This window comes from Petromyzon marinus, chromosome 21 (genome assembly GCF_048934315.1).
Source record: "Petromyzon marinus isolate PM22_M1 ecotype Great Lakes invasive population chromosome 21, UKy_Petmar_22M1.pri1.0, whole genome shotgun sequence".
Lineage (NCBI taxonomy): Eukaryota > Metazoa > Chordata > Hyperoartia > Petromyzontiformes > Petromyzontidae > Petromyzon > Petromyzon marinus.
The window spans coordinates 5353622-5374506 of record NC_133687.1 but is presented as its reverse complement, the minus strand read 5'-3'; the positions used below and the strand labels follow the sequence as shown (position 1 = coordinate 5374506).

Here is a 20885-nt window from a genome sequence, read left to right as displayed (position 1 = left end):
CTGCTATAGCGAGGTCAGGGCGGTAGTTCTGTGGGATGAAATAAATACATATCGTGAAATCGGGGCCCACCGTTGTGAGCTTTGGAAGTGGAAAATGTGCACGGCTCATCATCGCGCTGCTGCTGCTGCCCGTGCTGGGCATTGCCCCGTGCTGGGCATTGTCCCGTGCTGGGCATTGTCCCGTCCTGGGCGCTGGGCATTGCCCCGTGCTGGGCATTGTCCCGTGCTGGGCATTGTCCCGTCCTGGGCGCTGGGCATTGCCCCGTGCTGGGCATTGCCCCGTGCTGGGCATTGTCCCGTGGTGGGCGCTGGGCATTGTCCCGTCCTGGGCGCTGGGCATTGTCCCGTCCTGGGCGCTGGGCATTGCCCCGTGCTGGGCATTGTCCCGTGCTGGGCGCTGGGCATTGCCCCGTGCTGGGCGCTGGGCATTGCCCCGTGCTGGGCGCTGGGCAGCATTTCCACCCAGCTGGTACCGTCCGCCCCACCCCATTGGCTCAGGGCTGTGGTGACGCGGAGCTGTTGCAGCAGAGACAGGCGCAGTGCAGCTCTGCCGCAGAAGCCGCCTCCTCCTCCTCCCTAGCGCGGGCAGCAGTGGCTTAGCCCTGATTGTAGTGGCTTTACCGTGCAGCAGTGGGTTAGTGCTACAGCAGTGGCTTAGCCTTGCAGCGTTGGATTTAAGATTCGCCTACCCCGTGCAGCAGTTTGTGCAGCGTTTGAATCATACAGGCAGCATCATCAGTGTCGTCTCTCGTAACACCCAGCAGAGGCCGCACTGATCCCACCCTTGTCCCCCATCCCTGTCCCCCATCCCTGTCCCCCATCCCTGTCCCCCATCCCTGTCCCCCATCCCTGTCCCCCATCCCTGTCCCCCATCCCTGTCCCCCATCCCTGTCCCCCATCCCTGTCCCCCATCCCTGTCCCCCATCCCTGTCCCCCATCCCTGTCCCCCATCCCTGTCCCCCATCCCTGTCCCCCATCCCTGTCCCCCATCCCTGTCCCCCATCCCTGTCCCCCATCCCTGTCCCCCATCCCTGTCCCCCATCCCTGTCCCCCATCCCTGTCCCCCATCCCTGTCCCCCATCCCTGTCCCCCATCCCTGTCCCCCATCCCTGTCCCCCATCCCTGTCCCCCATCCCTGTCCCCCATCCCTGTCCCCCATCCCTGTCCCCCATCCCTGTCCCCCATCCCTGTCCCCCATCCCTGTCCCCCATCCCTGCACCCCACCCCTGCACCCCACCCCTGCACCCCACCCCTGCACCCCACCCCTGCACCCCACCCCTGCACCCCACCCCTGCACCTCATCCCTGCACCCCACCCCTGCACCCCACCCCTGCTCCCCACCCCTGCACCCCACCCCTACACCTCATCCCTGCACCCCACCCCTGCCCCTCCCCCCCGTCCCACACCCCTGCCCCCCTATCAAGCTCTGTGTGTAATGTACACACAGCGCAGCAGCGGTGGCGCACCAGAGTTCAATTCCTGCTCACGGCCAACATGAGTGATGAATGATCTCAACCGATCCTGGCCCTCCACTAGGCCGACTCAGCCTTGCACGAGTACCTGGTGCCGTGTGTAGTCGTCACCACTGGGGAGACAAAGGCGGACCGGGCCTGGTGCTGGCCACCCAACCCCCTCGTGTGCTGCGCGGGCCTTCGTCGGTGGGATTCGCTAACGGCACTTGCTCCCACAGCTTGTGTGGGCTACACGGGGGATCTTTGTCTTATCCTGTATACGTATGAATGGCAGTGAGTTGACCGCTTTGGTTTTGTGTTCCTATCGAGCGAGGTACGTGAGGGTGTGGTAGACAAGGATTAGGTACGTGAGGGTGTGGCAGACGAGGATTAGGTACGTGAGGGTGTGGCAGACGAGGATTAGGTACGTGAGGGTGTGGTAGACGAGGATTAGGTACGTGAGGGTGTGGCAGACGAGGATTAGGTACGTGAGGGTGTGGTAGACGAGGATTAGGTATGTGAGGGTGTGGTAGACAAGGATTAGGTACGTGAGGGTGTGGTAGACGAGGATTAGGTACGTGAGGGTGTGGCAGACGAGGATTAGGTACGTGAGGGTGTGGTAGACGAGGATTAGGTATGTGAGGGTGTGGTAGACAAGGATTAGGTACGTGAGGGTGTGGTAGACGAAGATAAGGTACGTGAGGGTGTGGCAGACGAGGATTAGGTACGTGAGGGTGTGGTAGACGAGGTGGGCGTGGTGGGTGTGGTGGGCGAGGTAGACGAGGTGGGTGTGGTAGGTGTGAGGTAGGCGAGGTGGGTGTGGTGGGTGAGGTAGACGAGGTAGACGAGGTGGGTGTGGTGGGTGAGGTAGACGAGGTGGGTGAGGTGGGTGAGGTGGGCGAGGTAGACGAGGTGGGTGTGGTGGGTTTGGTGGGTGAGGTAGACGAGGTGGGTGTGGTGGGTGAGGTAGACGAGGTGGGTGTGGTGGGTGAGGTAGACGAGGTGGGTGTGGTGGGTGAGGTAGACGAGGTAGACGAGGTGGGTGAGGTAGACGAGGTGGGTGTGGTGGGTGAGGTAGACGAGGTGGGTGAGGTAGACGAGGTAGACGAGGTGGGTGAGGTAGACGAGGTGGGTGAGGTGGGCGAGGTGGGTGAGGTGGGCGAGGTGGGCAGGGGCGGGGGGGCCTGTGGGGGAGAATGAGACCAGTTGGAGATGTTTCTTAACAGCTGCTGAGCACAGGTCCACAACGCCAAGGTGCCAGAAACAAACAGCACCATGGAAGGCAGACTAGGCGAGAGTTAAGATGTCTCTTGAATGGAGCAACGCAGACGAGACGATGGAGGGAGGAGGGAATTCCAGGGCACAGCCGTGCAAGGGAATTTATGTGACCTGCAGTGTGTCGAGTGAGTGCATGAGCATGTGAATTGCAGTTGAGTAGGTGAGCGATTGGGTGGGTGAGTGAACGGAGTGTAGGGGCAGAGTGAGTGAGAGTGAGTGTAGGGGGGGTATCTGGGTGAATGAGAGTGAGTGTATGGTGGAGTGTGTGTCCGGGTGAGTGCGTGAGAGTGAGTGTATAGTGGAGTGTGTGTCCGGGTGAGTGAGTGTATGGTGGAGTGAGTGTATGGTGGAGTGAGTGTATGGTGAAGTGAGTGTATGGTGAAGTGTGTGTCCAGGTGAGTGAGTGAGAGTGAGTGTATAGTGGAGTGTGTGTCCGGGTGAGTGAGTGTTTGGTGGAGTGTGTGTCCGGGTGAGTGAGTGTATGGTGGAGTGTGTGTCCGGGTGAGAGAGTGAGTGAGAGTGAGTGTATAGTGGAGTGTGTGTCCGGGTGAGTGAGTGTATGGTGGAGTGTGTGTCCGGGTGAGTGAGTGAGTGTATGGTTGACTGTGTGTCCGGGTGATGGTGAGTGTATGGTGGAGTGTGTGTCCGCGTGAGTGAGTGAGAGTGAGTGTATGGTGGACTGTGTGTCCAGGTGAGTGAGTGAGAATGAGTGTATGGTGGAGTGTGTGTCCGGGTGAGTGAGTGAGAGTGAGTGTATGGTGGAGTGTGTCCGGGAGAGTGAGTGTATGGTGGAGTGTGTGTCTGAGTGAGAGTGAGTGTATGGTGGAGTGTGTGTCCGGGTGAGAGAGTGAGTGAGTGAGTGTATGGTAGAGTGTGTGTCTGAGTAAGAGTGAGTGTATGGTGGAGTGTGTATCTGCGTTTGTTGAATGAGTGTATGGTGGAGTGTGTCCGGGTGAGTGTATGGTGGAGTGTGTGTCTGAGTAAGAGTGAGTGTATGGTGGAGTGTGTGAGAGTCATGCCCTGGGGGAGGGGGGGGGGTGAGGGAGTGACGCCCTGGGGGGGGTGAGGGAGTGACGCCCTGGAGGGGGTGAGAGAGTTACGCCCTAGGGGGGGTGAGGGAGTGACGCCCTGGGGGGGGGGGTGAGGGAGTGACGCCCTGAGGGGGTGAGGGAGTGACGCCCTGAGGGGGTGAGGGAGTGACAGGGGGGGTGAGGGAGTGACGCCCTGGAGGGGGTCAGGGAGTGACGCCCTGGAGGGGGTGAGGGAGTGACGCCCTGAGGGGGTGAGGGAGTGACGCACAGTGGGGGTGAGGGAGTGACGCCCTGAGGGGGGGTGAGGACGTGACGCCCTGGGGGGGGGGGGGTGAGGGAGTGACGCCCTGAGGGGGTGAGGGAGTGATGCCCTGAGGGGGTGAGGGAGTGACAGGGGGGGTGAGGGAGTGACGCCCTGAGGGGGTGAGGGAGTTACGCCCTAGGGGGGGTCAGGGAGTGACGCCCTGGAGGGGGTGAGGGAGTGACGCCCTGAGGGGGTGAGGGAGTGACGCCCTGGGGGGGTGAGGGAGTGACGCCCTGGAGGGGGTGAGGGAGTGACAGTGGGGGTGAGGGAGTGACGCCCTGAGGGGGTGAGGGAGTGACGCCCTGGGGGGGGGTGAGGGAGTGACGCCCTGGGGGTGGTGAGGGAGTGACGCCCTGGGGGTGGTGAGGGAGTGACGCCCTGGGGGTGGTGAGGGAGTGACGCCCTGGGGGGGTGAGGGAGTGGTGCCCTTGGGGGGGTGGTGGTGGTGAGTGAGTGATGCCCTGGGGGGGGTGAGGGAGTGACACTCTGGGGGTGAGGGAGTGGTGCGCTGGGGTGGTGGGGGGTGAGGGAGTGATGCGCTGGGGTGGTGAGGGAGTGACGCCCTGGGGGGTGAGGGAGTGACGTCGCTGTGCGCCACCGCTGCCCCGTGTAGGCAGGAGCGACGCGGCGTCGTGCAGGAGGAGTGACGCTGCGGCGCCATGGCGCACGCCGCCTCGCAGATGAAGAAGTCTCGGGACGTGGTGGTGCCCAGTGAGGAGCCTGGAACCCCCGGGGGAGTGGGCGTGGGGGGGGGAGGAGGAGGTGGGGGGGACAACGGCGGTGACGCGGACTCGGCGCGGCCCAAGCGCAGTGGGGGCAGCACCCGCAGGCGCAGCACGGAGCGCAGGCGCAAGGTGAGTGGGGGGGGGCAGGGGGTGAGTGGGGCGGTGAGACGAGGGCTGAGTGGGGTGGGATGCTGGTCCCCGTAAGGGTCGGAGTTCAGGGCATGCTGTGGCGCACGCGCCGCTGTCTGGGCCCTGCCCACGACACAACGATGAACCGGCAGCCGGAATGGGGGAAACGGCGGAGATGGATGCGTGGACAGTGCCCCTTCTTAGCGATCAACAGCGACTTGACAATCGCTGGGTCAGACAAGCGAGCCCTGCTGCGGTGTCGAGGCGCAGAACGGACGGGCGACCTCGGTGGTGTAGGGGTCCGGACAGATCTGCGGTGGAAGGCAACGCCCGGGCCACTGCCAAAGCTCTCTGTTATTGGCGGGGACTGGCCGTGGCACGTGCTCTGAGCTGGGTCGGTGTGCCTTCCTGCCTGTTGACTCCGTGACCCCGGTACAATGGAGGATCCCGCAGAATCAGCGGTGGCTGCTCTTGAACGTCTTTGTGTGTGTGTGTATGTGTCTGTGAGGTGTGTGTGGGGAGCGGGAGTGTAGCGGTTAGCGCGCTACACTACAATCACGGCCACCCGAGTTCGATTCCCACTCACGGCCAACAACAGTGACGATATATTTGAACCGGTCTTGGATCTACCATCGGTCGACACAGCCTTAAATGAGTACCTGATGCGGTGCGCAAACATCAGCATTGGGGAGACAAAGGCGGCCAGGCGTGGTGTTGACCACCCACCCCCTCGGGTGCCATGCCGGCCTTAATAGGTGCGCGCTAACAGCACGTACCTTAATAGTCTGTGAAATTCTCTCTGGAGAATTGTTGTCTTTGTGTGGATGGCTCCTTACTGGTCAACCGTCTTACATATGCTGATGATGTGATGGTTAGAGCTGCGGAACCTGGAGCGTGCCACTATGAGGTGGGGCCTTGCCAGCAGCCCCACCAAAACTAAGCATCTGCCTGGGTATATCATTCAATACACCACTTTCTCAACTCCTGCTGAGTGATGGGGCAGTTTTGAAGAGCGAGTGGAGACGTTTCCGTACATGGGTAGGTGTGCTTATGACCAACTCCGGTTCGGCAGCAGAGGTCTCGCTCAGAATCATCCGAGTGGCATTCTTTTCGCCAGCTGCATAACACTGTTTGGAAGCTACCCTGGTCTGTCGCGCCACACGTAGCTTCGGTTCTTCTCGTTCACAGGCATGCCCTCCCTTCTGTACGCTTGCGAAATGTGGAACACTTTATAGGAACATCTGCGCCAATTTGAATTATTCGGGCCTACGCTCCATCCTGGGTTTAACCAGGCTAGATTGTGTAAGGTGCTCACAAATCCTCGAAAGATCTGGACGCAGTCTCATTGATGAGCTCCTCCAGCAGGCGAGGCGGCGTTGGCTGGGTCATGTAGCTAACATGCCGATCCACCGCATGGTTAAACAGACGCTGTTTGACCCTGTGGTGGCTGGGCATTCGCATGGAGGGGGCTAAAAAAAGCACAGCACGAGCTAGAGAAGAGATGGAATTATGCGGGTACCAAAGGATGTGGAGCTGATTGAACTTGCCGATCGCTGGTACCAGTGGTGTCAACATCGGCTTCTGTGGAGGAGGCTGTTGGGCAGTTGGAGGCAGTTTCCCTCCAGTGACAGAGGAGCGATGCCTGCAACGTTGAGCCACGCGCCAGACAGTTAAAACTCAGAAAGTTGGCACAGTTGGAGTCACAGCTGGTCCATCTGCCGGCCATCTCAGCCAGTCAATCCATAGCACCTGGGTTTGTTCCGTGACCTGCCAGCGAGCCTTCAACACTTCACATGGCCTCAAAGTGCGCATAGCCTGGCACAAGCACTGTGGTGATGTCATTACTGCTTAGTGGCAAATGGTGGCTGTTGTGTATGTGTGTGATGGGGCGCGGTAGTGTAGCAGCTATATCACTGCGCTACGAACCCGTCGACCAGGGTTCGATTCCCGCTCACGGCCAATACCAGTGAAAATTATTTTAACTGGTTCTGGATCTCCCCTAGGTCGACTCACCCTCAAATGAGTACCACGTGCTGTATGTGTAAACATCGCCACTGGGGAAACAAAGACGGCCGGGCGTGCTGTTGGCCACCCACCCCCTCGTGTGCCATGCTGGCTTTCATAGGTACTCGCTAACAGCACTTGCCCCAAAAGTCTACTAAGGCTATACGGGGGGTCTTTGTCTTTGTACGTGTGTATCTCTGTGTGTGTATCTCTGTGTGTATGTATCTGTGTGTGTGTGTGCACGTCTGTATTATTAGAGACTCTATGGAGCAGCTATTTCTGACGCTCGCATCTGCTTTTGCCGCGCGCTATGCGTGGTATGCGCGAGCTATGCGTGAGCTATGTGGGTGTGTGTGAGCTACGTGTGTGTGTGAGCTGTGGTTGTGCCATGGTGGCGAGATGTTAACTCCCTCGCCTGGGTATGGAGGAGGTGGTGGGTTCGATTCCGACCCTGACGCCTGCTGTATATTTGGAGATTGTGTGTCTCTCAACCCGTGGTCGCGTGGATTTTTCTCCAGGTCCTCCGGTTTTTCACGTCACATTTATTTGTGGCCAGGTGGCCTCTGAAAAATAGCTATACAGCTCAGAGGACCCTTCCTGGGAAAAAAAGTGTTTAGTTGATAGTTTAGTTTGTATTCCTATGCACGTATTGTGCATATACGCATATGCCGTGCCGGCATTTGTAGGTGCTTCCCGCTAATAGCACTTGCCCCCAAACAGCCTGTTAGGGCTACACGGGGGATATTTGTCTTTGTACGTGTGTGCACACCCACAGTGTGAATGTGGCATAAACATGGCCAGTGCCTCCTCCCACGCGGGGCACCCGCGTGTTCAGTAGCAGTGGCTCGCAGCGAGCGGCTTGCAAATCGGAAGGATTCAAGCAGGGGAGTGACTTGCACCAGCATCGATTTTCCTACAGATAGACCCGCCCCTGTCATAGGAATGTTGAATTTCCACCACTGGCTCGGGGCCGCAGACAAGAGATGAGTACAAATGCCTCCACGCTCACTCTTGACTTTGAATAACAGTGAATGATGTGATGCCCATGTGAGGCGAGTAGGTTATCCAATCATCCAGGATTACTCTGGCATGACAAAAGCTTTCCCACGTTAGCTGGCACCGGTGTCTCTTCTGGCCCGTGGACATTTAGCGACATCGCGTACATCCCGCTGTGTTCACCGTGGGGAGTAGAGGCAGTGCTTTGGCCGGTCATCTCAGTCTGTTAACCCATGACACCTGGGTCTGTACCATGACCTGCCAGCAGGCGTTGCTGACTTCACGTGACGGCCTTAAAGTGCACCTAGCCTGGCACAAGCACGTGCAATGGCGGTCACTGTTGGGTGCACACGCGCGTGTTCGCGTGCGCGTGCGGGGAGCAGTAGCTTTTGTGCTGCGCTACGAACCCCGGCAACTCGAGTTCGATTCCTGCTCGTGACCAATACCGGTGACGATTATCTGAACCACTGATGGGCCTCCCCGAGGTCGACTCAGCCTCAAATGAGTACCCGGTTGCGATACGTAAACATCGCCATTGAGGAGGTAAAAGTGGCCTTGTGTGGTGCTGGCCACCCACTCTCTTGTGTGCCGTGCTAACCCTCATAGGTGTGAATCACTAATAGCACTTGCCCCAGCAGTCTGTGTGGGTTACACATTAGGAACTTTGTCTTTTGTGTGCACGTGCGTGTATGCAACATCTCGGTTGCCCTCCGTGTAGGCGACTCCTCGTCACCAGTCTCGGGCCAGCATCACGACCACAGCTGACTATGGTGGTGGCGATGGTGGCGAAGTGGTCTGCGCTGGGTAGCGGTCTATGCGCCTACGCGCGTTTAGTCCGAAAGCCTCATGGAGTCTCAAGACTCTTTTTCAGGAGGGTCCAGCCCAGTTGTACGCATGAGGAAGCGATGCTACTGCTGTGTGTGATCCCAGTTGAGTTGGTTGCAGGCCGGGTCGTTTTGGCGAATGCCACTTACATTGTGTGGGCTTTATTAGCTGCGTGTGCGTGCACGATGGTATTGCTGCGTGCAGTGCGGTGTGCGCGTGGGGTGTAGCGCGGCGTGCGTGAGGGGTGTAGTGTGGCGTGCGTGTGGGGTGTGTGCGTGAGGCGTTGCACGGTGTACGTGTGAGGTGTGCGCGTGGGGTGTGCGAGGTGGGGTGTAGTGTGGGGTGTGCGAGTGGGGTGCACGTGCCCTGTACGCACAGTAAAGTGCGTCTGCCACCATGACTCCTCCCTCCCACCGTGCATGAAATCCTGACTCCAGAAATAGCGCGCGGATCACGTTACAGACGCCCTTGCCTGGCCACGAGCCTTGGGCACTCACACCCACCACACCGCACGGGCGCGGGCAGCCACAGTCCCTCCAGGCATAGGCAGCCCCTGTCCCAGGCAGTCCCAGGGACTCTTTTTCCGAGGCGGTCGCAGGGACTCTCTCTCTCGCTGCCTCCCTCTCGAGTCCAACTGGGACGTTACTGGGAGTCGCAAGGCTCGAGTGCGAAGAGGAGGTGTGGGAGGTGGAGGAGAAAGAGGAGGAGGAGGCTCAGGAATGGGAAACGCTCCGCTCTGCGCTGGAGGGAAGAGCGAAGATGTAGACACCGAGGTGAGGGGTTGCTGGTGAGCAGTGGTGAGCGGCACAAGCTCCTCGCCATTGATGTGATGGGACGTGGTGGGATGTGATGGGTCGTGATGGGTCGTGATAGATTGCAATTTTGTCACAATTTTGCTGGGTGGTGCAGCAATAAGTTACGATGTGTCACGATGCAATGAGTCTCAATGCGATGAGTTGTGATGCGATTGCTCATTATTAGAAGGGTCACGATGTGGCGGCTCGCAGTGGGTCACGTGGTGTGGGTCATAATGCAGTTGGTCGCGACACAGCGGGTCACGATGTGTGGGTCATAATGCGGTGCAGGTCGCGTTGCGGTGGTCCGCGTTGTATGGGTCGCGTTGTGGTGGTCGCGTTGCGGTGGGTCGCGTTGCGGTGGGTCGCGATGCGTGGGTCGTGATGCGGTGGGTCGCAATGCGGTGGGTAGTGATGTGTGTGTGCAAATGCTGTGAGCAAGCACCTATGAAGGTCTGTTAGAGGATATACGGGGGATCTTTGTGTGAGAAAGTCAGAGCGAGTGTGCGAGAGTGTGTGTGTGTTTGTGAGTGTGTGTGTGTACATGCCCAGCCACCGCATGCCTAAGCAACTTCTTTTTGGCTGGATAGAGGGAACATAACGGGCACGACATGGGCTATAGAAGAGTTGGGCTGATGTGGTACAGAAGGATGTGCAGCTGAGTGGACTTGCCTATGACCAATACCAGCGGTGTGAAGATCAGCTTCGGTTGAGGAGGCTCGTGAAGGACGCTACTGGGCAGTTGGAGGCAGTCGCCCTCCAGCAACAACGGAGGGCAGAGGAGCGATGCTCACAACAATGAGTGGAGCGCCGAACAGATAAAACGCAGCGAGTTCTATGTATGTTGAACTTCTTTTGCGCCGTACGTAGCCGACCGTGCGAATTGAAGGTTGGTACAGTGGGGAGCACAGGTGGTGCATCTGCCATTCGTCTCAGCCGGTCAACCCACAACAACACCTGGGTCTGTCCCATGACCTCCTATCAGCAAGCCTTCAACACGTGATGGCCTCAAAAGTGCTAGTCTAGTGCAAGCACTGTGGTAACATCACCGTCACTTGTTGTTGGTTGTATTTGTTGACGCGAGTAAGAAGCATTTGGCAGTCAGCTGTTTAACAAGAATGACACCGTGGGGCAGCTTGGTCAGGAAAATAATCAGTTACAGCGGCATATAAATCCTAACATTGCAGACACAGAGCAGCAAACACATTGGAGGACAACAACATATGGGTCACACAACACTCGAGTATCTAAACTAAACTAACTTAAACAATTTTTTATTTTACCAGGCAAGGGTCCACTGAGCTATATAGCTCTTTTTTCAGAAGCGACCTTGCAATCACAGATCATCGTTTAACGAAGTGGCTTATCGCGTGGAAATTTGTAGCAGCCAAATACTCTGAACGCGTGTTGATTCTAAATTGTGGATAGAAAAACTGGAGGACCCGGAGAAAAATCCACGAGACAATTAGGAAAGTGACCATGCAAACTCTAAATATACAACAGGCGTCAGGGTCAGGATCGAACCCACGACCTCCTTTATACCAGGCAAGGTAGTTAACATCTCTTAGCCACCGTGTCAACTCAGAAGATGCGCATTGCCTGCCAGGTGATGCGCATCATCAACTCTGTGCCGCTGTGTCGGAACCGAGTCCGCTAACCACGTGTGCAGGGATCTGGCACGGGTATCAGAAATATAATGCGATCTCGCGCGGGGGGTCCGCTAACCGCATCGGGGTATCTTAAATCAAGCCGCCATTCGCCGCAGTTTTGCGGCGAATGGCGGCCGTTGTTGTTGAGCAAGCGTGAACGTATCTGTGAATGTGTGTGAGAGAGAGAGAGACACGAAGATAGTTGGGATGGGTGGGATGCGGTGAAGCCTTCACGGTGAATGACCCCAGGGAATCGCGCGGTGAATTCAGCTGCTGCGTGCACATGTACCCTGCTCGCGCTTCCCGTGCCGTGGCGGTTCTCGTAGGGCCTGGATACGTGGAATAGCCACTCGACCAATATGCAAATCGCTCCTCTCTCGCTACTGCCCATGGTCACCGTTCCCGTGAACTTCACTCATTGGTTCCTCCATCCGTGTTGAGAACTCCACCCAAGGTCCACCAGACGCTGGCCGCGTCATCTCTCATCCATACCGTGTTCAACCGCCACACTGCAGGCCTCAACACACTCACCCACCCGTTCACTCACCCACCCACTCACCCATTCACAGACTCAAATACTTAACTCACCCACTCATCACACTGCAGGTCTCAACACACTCACCCACCCACTCACCCATTCACAGACTCAAATACTTAACTCACCCACTCATCACACTGCAGGTCACAACACACTCACCCACCCACTCACCCATTCACAGACTCAAATACTTAACTCACCCACTCATCACACTGCAGGTCACAACAGACTCACCCACCCACTAACCCATTCACAGACTCAAATACTTAACTCACCCACTCATCACACTGCAGGTCACAACACACTCACCCACCCACTCACCCATTCACAGACTAAAATACTTAACGCACCCACTCATCACACTGCAGGTCACAACACACTCACCCACCCGTACACTTTTAAATCTAGATTGAAAATGAATGTCTTCAAGACTGCTTATTGAGTTTAGTTTGTTGTCCTTACCCCGCACCTCTGATTACCACAGTTGGCTACGTATGGTGCTAAATAAGCTCAACATGCAAACATGCACCCACTCATTCACCAACTCAAATGTTCACCCACTCACCGCACTGCAGGTCACCACTTCTCATTCTGATTCTTCCCTCGCGCTGCTCTGTTTGGGAATTTATTTCCTCCCGTCATCAACGTCTCTTCTCGCCAGGCTCTCGCAACAAAACACCTGGCTCACATCGAGAACCCTCTTGACGTTTGTGTCCTTTGGGACTCTGCTCGGTCACTATTTTTTTATATGTATTAAAAAAAAATGTGTGCGCATGAGTTCTATTGGGAAAATGTCATAGATTATAACCACAGCCACACGCAGTGAAATTAGCAATGGCCTTGATTCATCGCAGTGTGAGTGGCTGTGGGGGGCAAGCCAGTGAGTGAGGCTGGGGCTCAGTTCGGAGCGGGCGGGGGGGGGATGAGGTGTGACAGTGGTGTTGGAGTGCAGCCCTGCACACCGTAGACAAGACTGTGTGTGGCGGCTCCATCTTATTATTGCAGCTGTTCCTCACATTCGATGGGAGCCTCTGAGATGGCTGCCTGTGTGAGAGGCTGTGTGAGACCGAGAAGCGGTGAGAGACTGTGCGAGGCTGTGCGAGGCTGCGAGAGGCTGTGTGAAGCTGCGTGAGAGGCTGTGAGATGCAATGAACGAGTTAAGACGCGTGTAGATGACGCGTTGACACCGTGTCCCCATCACGTCGCTGCATTATCCGCTGTGTTTAACGGGCCAATACGGATCCGTTCCAGGGGAAGTCCACTCTGAACTCGAGCCACGCATTCCATCCAGCGCAATGCGCCCCCACGCAACATGCCACTTGCCATCGGGCCAGGGGGTGAAGGCACAGCCAGACGAGCGTGAAGCATATGGCCACGTCCAGGGGTCCAACTGCTTATTTCAACGGTGGGGGGGTGGACCCAGGGGCGGCGGGGTGGGCCCCGGGGCGGCGGCGTGGGCCCCCACCTCCTTTCTCCCGACTCACTTTTACTGAAATAGCTACGGATGTTTTTAACCCCGTATACAATCATATGAAGGCTATAACTATATCTACATCATTGTTCTCTTTTTAATATATATAAAACGTTTCTCTACATTTTTTTACTGGTTTATCTGGTTGATTCGGGGCCCCCCCTTGTGGCCGACCTGGGCCCCGCATAATTCTGCCACATACCCCCCATATTTGCGCCTCCAGCCACATCGCATCGATGACGGAGCCACACACGGTGGTGCTTGTGAAGAAGGCTGGATACGCTGCACTTCTGCATAGTCCAGACGTTCTGGAACCGAGTGCCCCACAGCGATCTCGTTGTGTCGTCGATACAATGCTCCGTAGACGTCCTGCGCAAGTCGCCCAGAGCGGGAGATGGGGGGTAGGGGGGTCGGGGTCGGGGTCGGGTAGGGGTCGCGCTCGTCACACACGCGATGCGCTCCTGCGACGCAACTCGATTGAAGGGGGGGGCGGCTGCGTTGATCACCTTCTGGGACCCCCCTAGGGGGGCAGTAAGAGGCTGCTCAATCTACCGTGCGGAGTTTCGGTGGGGCATCTGTGCATTGGCGTGCGGGGACCGGTGCAGGCTAGGTGAAGCTGAAGCTTGGCCTGAAGGAGCTGCAATTCAAAGTGAAGGAGGTCCGCTTCCGTGGACACATTCCCATCCTCAAAAGGCTTGAAAGCCAACCTCCGGGACAAATTCGGAGCCATCTCAGTATGCCACAGCCCACCGATGTGAAATCGGTGCAGCGATACATCGTGGTTGTGAACTACTGAGCCAAGTTTAAGCCTTGCCTGTCAGAGGTGTGTGTGTGTGTGTGAGCCTGGGACTGCTCCTGGACAATGATGCAGCCTGGCACTGGCATCCAAAACGTTGCGGGGCATAAAGCAGCCGGTCACAGCTATGCCAATGTTCAAGTGGATGCCGCGGTCATGAGATGTTAGCTACCTCGCCTGGTATGCAGGAGGTCGTGGGTTCGTTCCAGACCCTGACGCCTGCTTGTATATTTGGAGTTTGCGTTTCTCTCTCATCATCATCACGGTGGCTAGGAGATGTTAGCTACCTCGCCTGGTATGCAGGAGGTCGTGGGTTCGATCCAGACCCTGACGCCTGCTTGTATATTTGGAGTTTGCGTGTTCACTCTTCCTGTGGTCACGTGGATTTTTCTCCGGGTCCTCCGTTATTTTCCCTCCATATTCAGAAACATGCGTTTGGAGCATTTGGCTGCTATAAATTTCCACATGATAAACCACTTCTTTTGGCTATCATTACGTGTGGCCAGGTCGCTTCTGAAAAAGAGCTGTATATCCCAGTGGGACTTACTTGGTAAAATATACTTTTTTAACAGTTTTTGTTTTTTTAAGTACCACAACATTACATAGCCCGTCGCCGTACAGCAGGTCAGCCCCGTCGCCTTCGCGTCTGGGGCACTGACCCAAAACCAAACAGAACCGCGCGCCCACGTTGAAACGGAACGCAACGAGCAGACAGTTCAGCTGGCCGCGTTTCCACACCGGTTCTATGGCCGAGAAGCGACCGCAGCGGAAAAACGGACCCCACACCTCCATGCAGTTGTTTTCAAGAAGCTCCCTCCCGCCCCTCTTTAATGCTTCGGAGGTGACTCCAGAATGCCCTGTTATAACTTCACAACGTTACTAACCTTGATGTGCCCCGCATGGCCCGGAGATGTACATCAGCGGCACGCTCGGCAGAGCGACAGCAGCAGTGCGAGGGCCACACACGGTGTGCGTCGTGCGTCATGCAGGAGGTCGATCACAGGCTGCACCAACATGTGTGGCGCACTGCGAGAGATGGAAGTCTGCGAGGCGTGACGTCCGTTTTTCTGACCTGATGGCCAGAAACAAAGGGTGAGATCCGGGAGTTCATTGTGGTAGAACACCGGTTCTTTGGAGACGAAGGGAACTCGTAGACTGGGATTCCATGCAATGGACCCCAGGGTCATCGCCACAAAGCTACGGTGACAGGAGACACTCGCGGCCACATTGGAGAAGCTCGGATACGGAGGAGACACACGACTCCCCTTCCTGGCAAAATCAAAGCGTTTGTCAGCAGTTCTTCAGCATGCAATGAACTATGGCGCACGCGCAGCAGAAAGAAACCCCTGATGTCAACTTGAATCCTGACACGGCCCTGGCAGATTGTCGGCGTGGACTTCTTCAACAACGCAAGCCGAAGATTACCTGCTGATCTTCGACCACTCCTCGGAACTTCTGAGGAAATCGAGTTGTTGCGGCTTCCATGTCACGATCGGACGGAGTCCTCATCAGCAGCGGTGCTCCCGTATGCATTTCAGCGATTCCAGCGATTGCCCGCGGTTGATATGTCGAAGAACCTGAGGAAGAAAGCTAAATGCGAGGGTAACCATATTGCATTAGAGGAAAATGCCAACAGAGGGAACGGATAGCAGCCCATCACAGCACCCGCTCTCTAGAAGGCTGAAGACATGGTTGGCAGCGGCTAACAAATGGCTTGAGCCCCGTGTGGGTACCGGAGAAGCTGTCGAAGCAGGTGCATGATACACCCGCCGGAGACATGCCCGAGTTGAGCATTGGGGAACCTTTCCCACGTGAAGCCGTCGCGCGGAGACAGAGCAGGCCGCCGCCGGGAACTGGGCCGCCCCACTGTGCGTGCGGAGAGCCACGCCGCGCTCGCGCGGACAGCCGCGCCGCGCTTGCACCTCGTGCATGCCAATGGAATTCTCGAGCGCCACACGACCGAGTGGATTTGCAAGCCGCGGAAGGGCCGGCCATGCGGGCCCCGGTGCGCGTGACCCGCACGCGCCAGCCTGCCAGAGGTGCCCACTTGGGCCGGGCCAAGCCCGAAGAGAGGGGGGTTTTGCAGCGAAGGTACCTGACTGTGTTTGGCTTTTAATTGTTCACGTGGAAAGGGGGAGATGTTAAGGAAGAAGCATGGCGCCGCCACTCCGCGTTACGCTCTTGGCTCTGGATGAGGGAGGTTAACCATGGTGTGAAGTCTGACGTCGTTATTTCACGCATCGAGAAAAAATGCTGTACGTCTCGGTTCTGGCTCGGTAAATATCCAGTGGAAAACCACCCATGCCGTGATGGGCCCGTACTGGCTCTGATGTACCAGTGGAAAGGGGTCTGTCTCACCGACGATCAGTATCTCTGTTACTCTGTTTGATTGTGCACTGTGATTAGACCCCAGCGTGAGTATGCAGTTTTGTAGGTGACGGTGTGTGCCTGTGCACATGTGTGCATGCGGTGCCGGATTGCGACTGTGGTCATGTGGTTGTGCAGGTGGATGTGAATACGAGTTTACTGCGAGCGGCTCGTGCTGGAAACCTGGAGAAGGTTCTGGAGCTCCTGAAAGCCGGGACTGACATCCACACAACAAACCAGGTGTGAGACTCACTCACCTGCACTCTCATGCACTCGCTCAGTTAATCACTCACCCACTCATTCACCTGCACACACACTCACTCACTTACTCAATCACTCACTGACCTACTCGCTCAGTTACTCATACACTCACCCAATAGCCCACTGACTAATACACTCACTCGCCCATTCGCCCTATCACCTGCTCACTCACTCACTCGCACACGATGAGCTGCGTGCCTGGTGTTGGGTGATGCTCCGTCGCCGTGTCGCGTTGTTTTGTGCGCAACGCGGGTCGACCCCTTGTCGCTCTCGCGTGGCCTCTGTCACCCTCGCCGCGTGCCGCTCATTCCCACGAGCAGGCGCTGTGTGTGTGTGTGTGACGCTGTGCGTGTGATGTTCTGTGTGTGTGTGACGCTGTGCGTGTGATGTTCTGTGTGTGTGGTGAAGTGCGTGTGATGTTCGGTGTGTGTGTGACGCTGTGCGTGTGATGTTCGGTGTGTGTGTGACGCTGTGCGTGTGATGTTCGGTGTGTGTGTGACGCTGTGCGTGTGATGTTCGGTGTGTGTGTGACGCTGTGCGTGTGGTGTTCTGTGTGTGTGTGACGCTGTGCGTGTGATGTTCTGTGTGTGTGACGCTGTGCGTGTGATGTTCTGTGTGTGTGTGACGCTGTGCGTGTGATGTTCTGTATGTGTGACGCTGTGCGTGTGATGTTCTGTACATGTGTGGCGATGTGCGCGTGATGTTCTGTGTGTGTGACGCTGTGCGTGTGATGTTCTGTGTGTGTGTGATGTTCTGTGTGTGTGTGACGCTGTGCGTGTGATGTTCTGTGTGTGTGTGGCGATGTGCGCGTGATGTTCTGTGTGTGTGACGCTGTGCGCGTGATGTTCTGTGCGTGTGTGACGCTGTGCGTGTGTTCTGTGCGTGTGTGACGCTGTGCGTGTGATGTTCTCTGTGTGTGTGTGTGACGCTGTGCGTGTGATGTTCTCTGTGTGTGTGTGTGACGCTGTGTGTGTGACGCTGTGTGTGTGACGCTGTGCGTGTGATGTTCTGTACGTGTGTGGCGATGTGCGCGTGATGTTCTGTGTGTGTGTGACGCTGTGCGTGTGATGTTCTGTGTGTGTGTGACGCTGTGCGTGTGATGTTCTGTGTGTGTGTGACACTGTGCGTGTGATGTTCTGTGTGTGTGTGACGCTGTGCGTGTGATGTTCTGTGTGTATGACGCTGTGCGTGTGATGTTCTGTGTGTGTGACGCTGTGCGTGTGATGTTCCGTGTGTGTGTGACGCTGTGCGTGTGATGTTCCGTGTGTGTGTGGCGATGTGCGTGTGATGTTCTGTGTGTGTGTGACACTGTGCGTGTGATGTTCTGTGTGTGTGACGCTGTGCGTGTGATGTTCTGTGTGTGTGTGACGCTGTGCGTGTGATGTTCTGTGTGTGTGTGACGCTGTGCATGTGATGTTCTGTGTGTGTGACGCTGTGCGTGTGATGTTCTGTGTGTGTGACGCTGTGCGTGTGATGTTCTGTGTGTGTGACGCTGTGCGTGTGATGTTCTGTGTGTGTGTGACGCTGTGCGTGTGATGTTCTGTGTGTGTGTGACGCTGTGCGTTTGATGTTCTGTGTGTGTGACGCTGTGCGTGTGATGTTCTGTGTGTGTGTGTGACGCTGTGCGTGTGATGTTCTGTGTGTGTGTGTGACGCTGTGCGTGTAATGTTCTGTGTGTGTGACGCTGTGCGTGTGGTGTTCTGTGTGTGTGGCGATGCGTGTAACGATGTGTATATGATGTGCTGTGTGTGTGGTGCTGTGCATGTGATGTGCTGTGACGCTTTGTGTGATCCTCAGAATGGGCTGAACGCGCTGCACTTGGCTGCCAAGGAGGGCCACGTCGCGGTGGTGAAGGAGTTGCTGACTCGCGGGTCAAAAGTTGATTCTACAACCAAGGTGAGCGAGTAGGTGGGTGGGTGGGCGAGTAGGTGGGTGAGTGAGAGAGTGGATGTACAAATGAGTATGGGGATCGGTTGTATAGCGGTGAGTGCACTGCGCTACGAACTTGGTGACCCGAATTCGATTCCCGCTCACAGCCAACACCAGTGACGGTTATCTGAATGGGTCCTGGGCCTCCCCGAGCTCGAATCAGCCTCAAATGAGTACCTGGTGCGGGGTTTAAATATCGCCACTGGGGAGACAAAGGCGGTCGTTCATGGTGTTGGCTACCCACCCCTCATGTGCCGTGCCGGCCTTCATCGGTGCTCACGAACAGCTATATGGGGGATCTAGTGTTTTTTGGGTGGGCGAGTGATTGGGTGAGCGAGGTAGGTGTTTTGTGGTCACCTGGGTTTTGGTCGTTGTGATTAAACAGTCGCTCTGGTAGACCAAGTCGTGCATGTGTCCGTGTGTGTGTGCGTGTGTGTGCGTGCGTGTGTGTGCGTGCGTGTGTGCGCGTGTGCGTGCGTATCTCTCCACAGAAAGGGAACACGGCTCTGCACATCGCCTCGTTAGCTGGGCAGACAGAGGTCGTGACCCTGCTCACCGAACATGGAGCTGATGTCAATGCGCAGTCAGAGGTAATGACATGTGTTTGGGAACGTGTGTGTGTGGGTTTGTGCATCTGTGTGCACATGTGTGTGCGTGCGCCCGTGTGTGTGTGTATGTTCACATGCATGTGCATGTGTATGCGGGTGTCTGTAGGGGGAGCAGTGGTACATCCGTTAGCGCACTGCACTATGAATCCAGCGATCCGAGTTCGATTCCCGCTCACGGCCAACACCAGTGACAATTATGTGAACCGGTACTGGGCCTCTCCTAGGTCGAATCAGTCTCAACTGAATACGAATACGTGGAGCGGTTTGTAAACTTCGCAACTAGGGAGCCAAAGGAGGCCGGGCGTGGTGCTGCTTTTCGTAAGCGCTGACTAACAGCGCTTGCCCCAGCAGCCTCTGTGGGCTACACGGGGGACCTCTGTCTGTATCTCGTGCAGAATGGATTCACGGCGCTGTACATGGCCGCCCAGGAGAACCACGTGGCCGTCGTCACCCACCTGCTGGGCACCGGGGCCAACCAGGCCATCGCCACCGAGGTGCACACACACATGCACATGCATGAGCACACATGCCCAGACACGCGTGCGCGCGCCCACACACACACGCGCACATGCATGCGCCCCATGCATCCGCTGCGGGCCGTGCGGGCCGTGTGTAGTACATAGGCCGTGTGGGCCATGTGTTCTATGTTTCCCATGCAGGCCGTAGGGGCCTTGTGTACTATGTGGCCCGTGCAGGCCTTGTTTATTACATGTGCCGTGTGTACTATGCGTCCCGTGCTTCCCGTGTGCCACGTGTGCCGTGCGTGCCGCTGTGCAGGACGGCTTCACGCCGCTGGCCGTGGCGCTGCAGCAGGCCCATGAGCGTGTGGTGGAGCTGCTGCTGGAGGGCGACGCGCGCGGCCGCGTGCGCCTCCCCGCGCTGCACATCGCCGCGCGCAAGGACGACACTCGCAGTGCCGCGCTGCTGCTGCACAGCGGCAGCAATGGAAGCAGCAGCACCGCGCAGCAGCAGCCAGAGAGCGAGCACGCCAAGGTGTGCCCTCCGCAGAAGCGCCGCGCCGCGCACACCACACACATGAACGCGAGTGAACTGCATCTCTGCGTCTCTCCCTCCTCAAGCATCGCCATCTCTGTCTCTCTCTGCCCCGTGTGCGTGACAGGCCCTGGTGAACCGCACCACGGAGGTGAGTACCCAGCTCGGGGAGCGACACGGACACCCCTTTCCACTGGCACATCCGAGCCGTGCCACTGCTGTCGCACGCGACGAACGAGTCGCATGTAGATGAGGCAGCGGTGGCGCTGTGCCCTCGCCCGCTCGCTCGCTCACTCACACACCCAACCGACCGCTCACTCGCTCGCCTGCTCAGTGCGAGTGGAGTTTGCGTTCTCCCCCCCTGCCCTGTATGGGTTTCCTCTGGGCTGTCTCACGTTTCCCCCTCCAATAGCTAAGCCACCACACCCGGTGGAACTGGGCGCCACACTCTACGAGCGTCCCCGCTCGGTGCCCTTCTGCTCCGGCGTGGCGGGCTGAGCAGTTGTACCCCCCCGCCCCCCTCGGGCCGTGCGGCTCTGCCGAGTCTCCTCCGTAAGCCTGGATGTTGCGGCAAGCACGGATGTTGTGGCGAGTCTGGATGTTGTGGCGAGGCCGGGATGTTGTGGCGAGGCCGGGATGTTGTGGCGAGGCTGCATGTTGTGGTGAGGCCGAGATGTTGTGGTGAGGCCGAGATGTTGTGGGGAGGCTGCATGTTGTGGTGAGGCTGCATGTGGTC

At 57.3% G+C, this 20885-nt stretch overlaps 1 protein-coding gene across 13 annotated transcripts in view; it reads left to right on the top strand.

The window, feature by feature from the left end:
- LOC116944339 (uncharacterized) overlaps positions 1 to 20885 on the top strand; it is a 103046-nt gene that overhangs the window by 11361 nt on the left and 70800 nt on the right. For 9 of the 13 annotated variants that reach the window (XM_076068463.1, XM_076068460.1, XM_076068455.1 and 6 more), the window contains exons 2-8: positions 4678 to 4918; positions 16497 to 16598; positions 18417 to 18515; positions 19040 to 19138; positions 19552 to 19650; positions 19934 to 20149; positions 20277 to 20300. In XM_076068463.1, coding sequence (XP_075924578.1) covers positions 4724 to 4918; positions 16497 to 16598; positions 18417 to 18515; positions 19040 to 19138; positions 19552 to 19650; positions 19934 to 20149; positions 20277 to 20300 — 834 coding nt within the window. In that variant the 5' untranslated portion in view covers positions 4678 to 4723. Of the gene's footprint in view, positions 1 to 1424; positions 1659 to 4677; positions 4919 to 9145; positions 9517 to 16496; positions 16599 to 18416; positions 18516 to 19039; positions 19139 to 19551; positions 19651 to 19933; positions 20150 to 20276; positions 20301 to 20885 lie in introns of those variants that run through there. The other 4 variants (XM_076068453.1, XM_076068454.1, XM_076068462.1 and 1 more) reach the window with 4 other exon arrangements.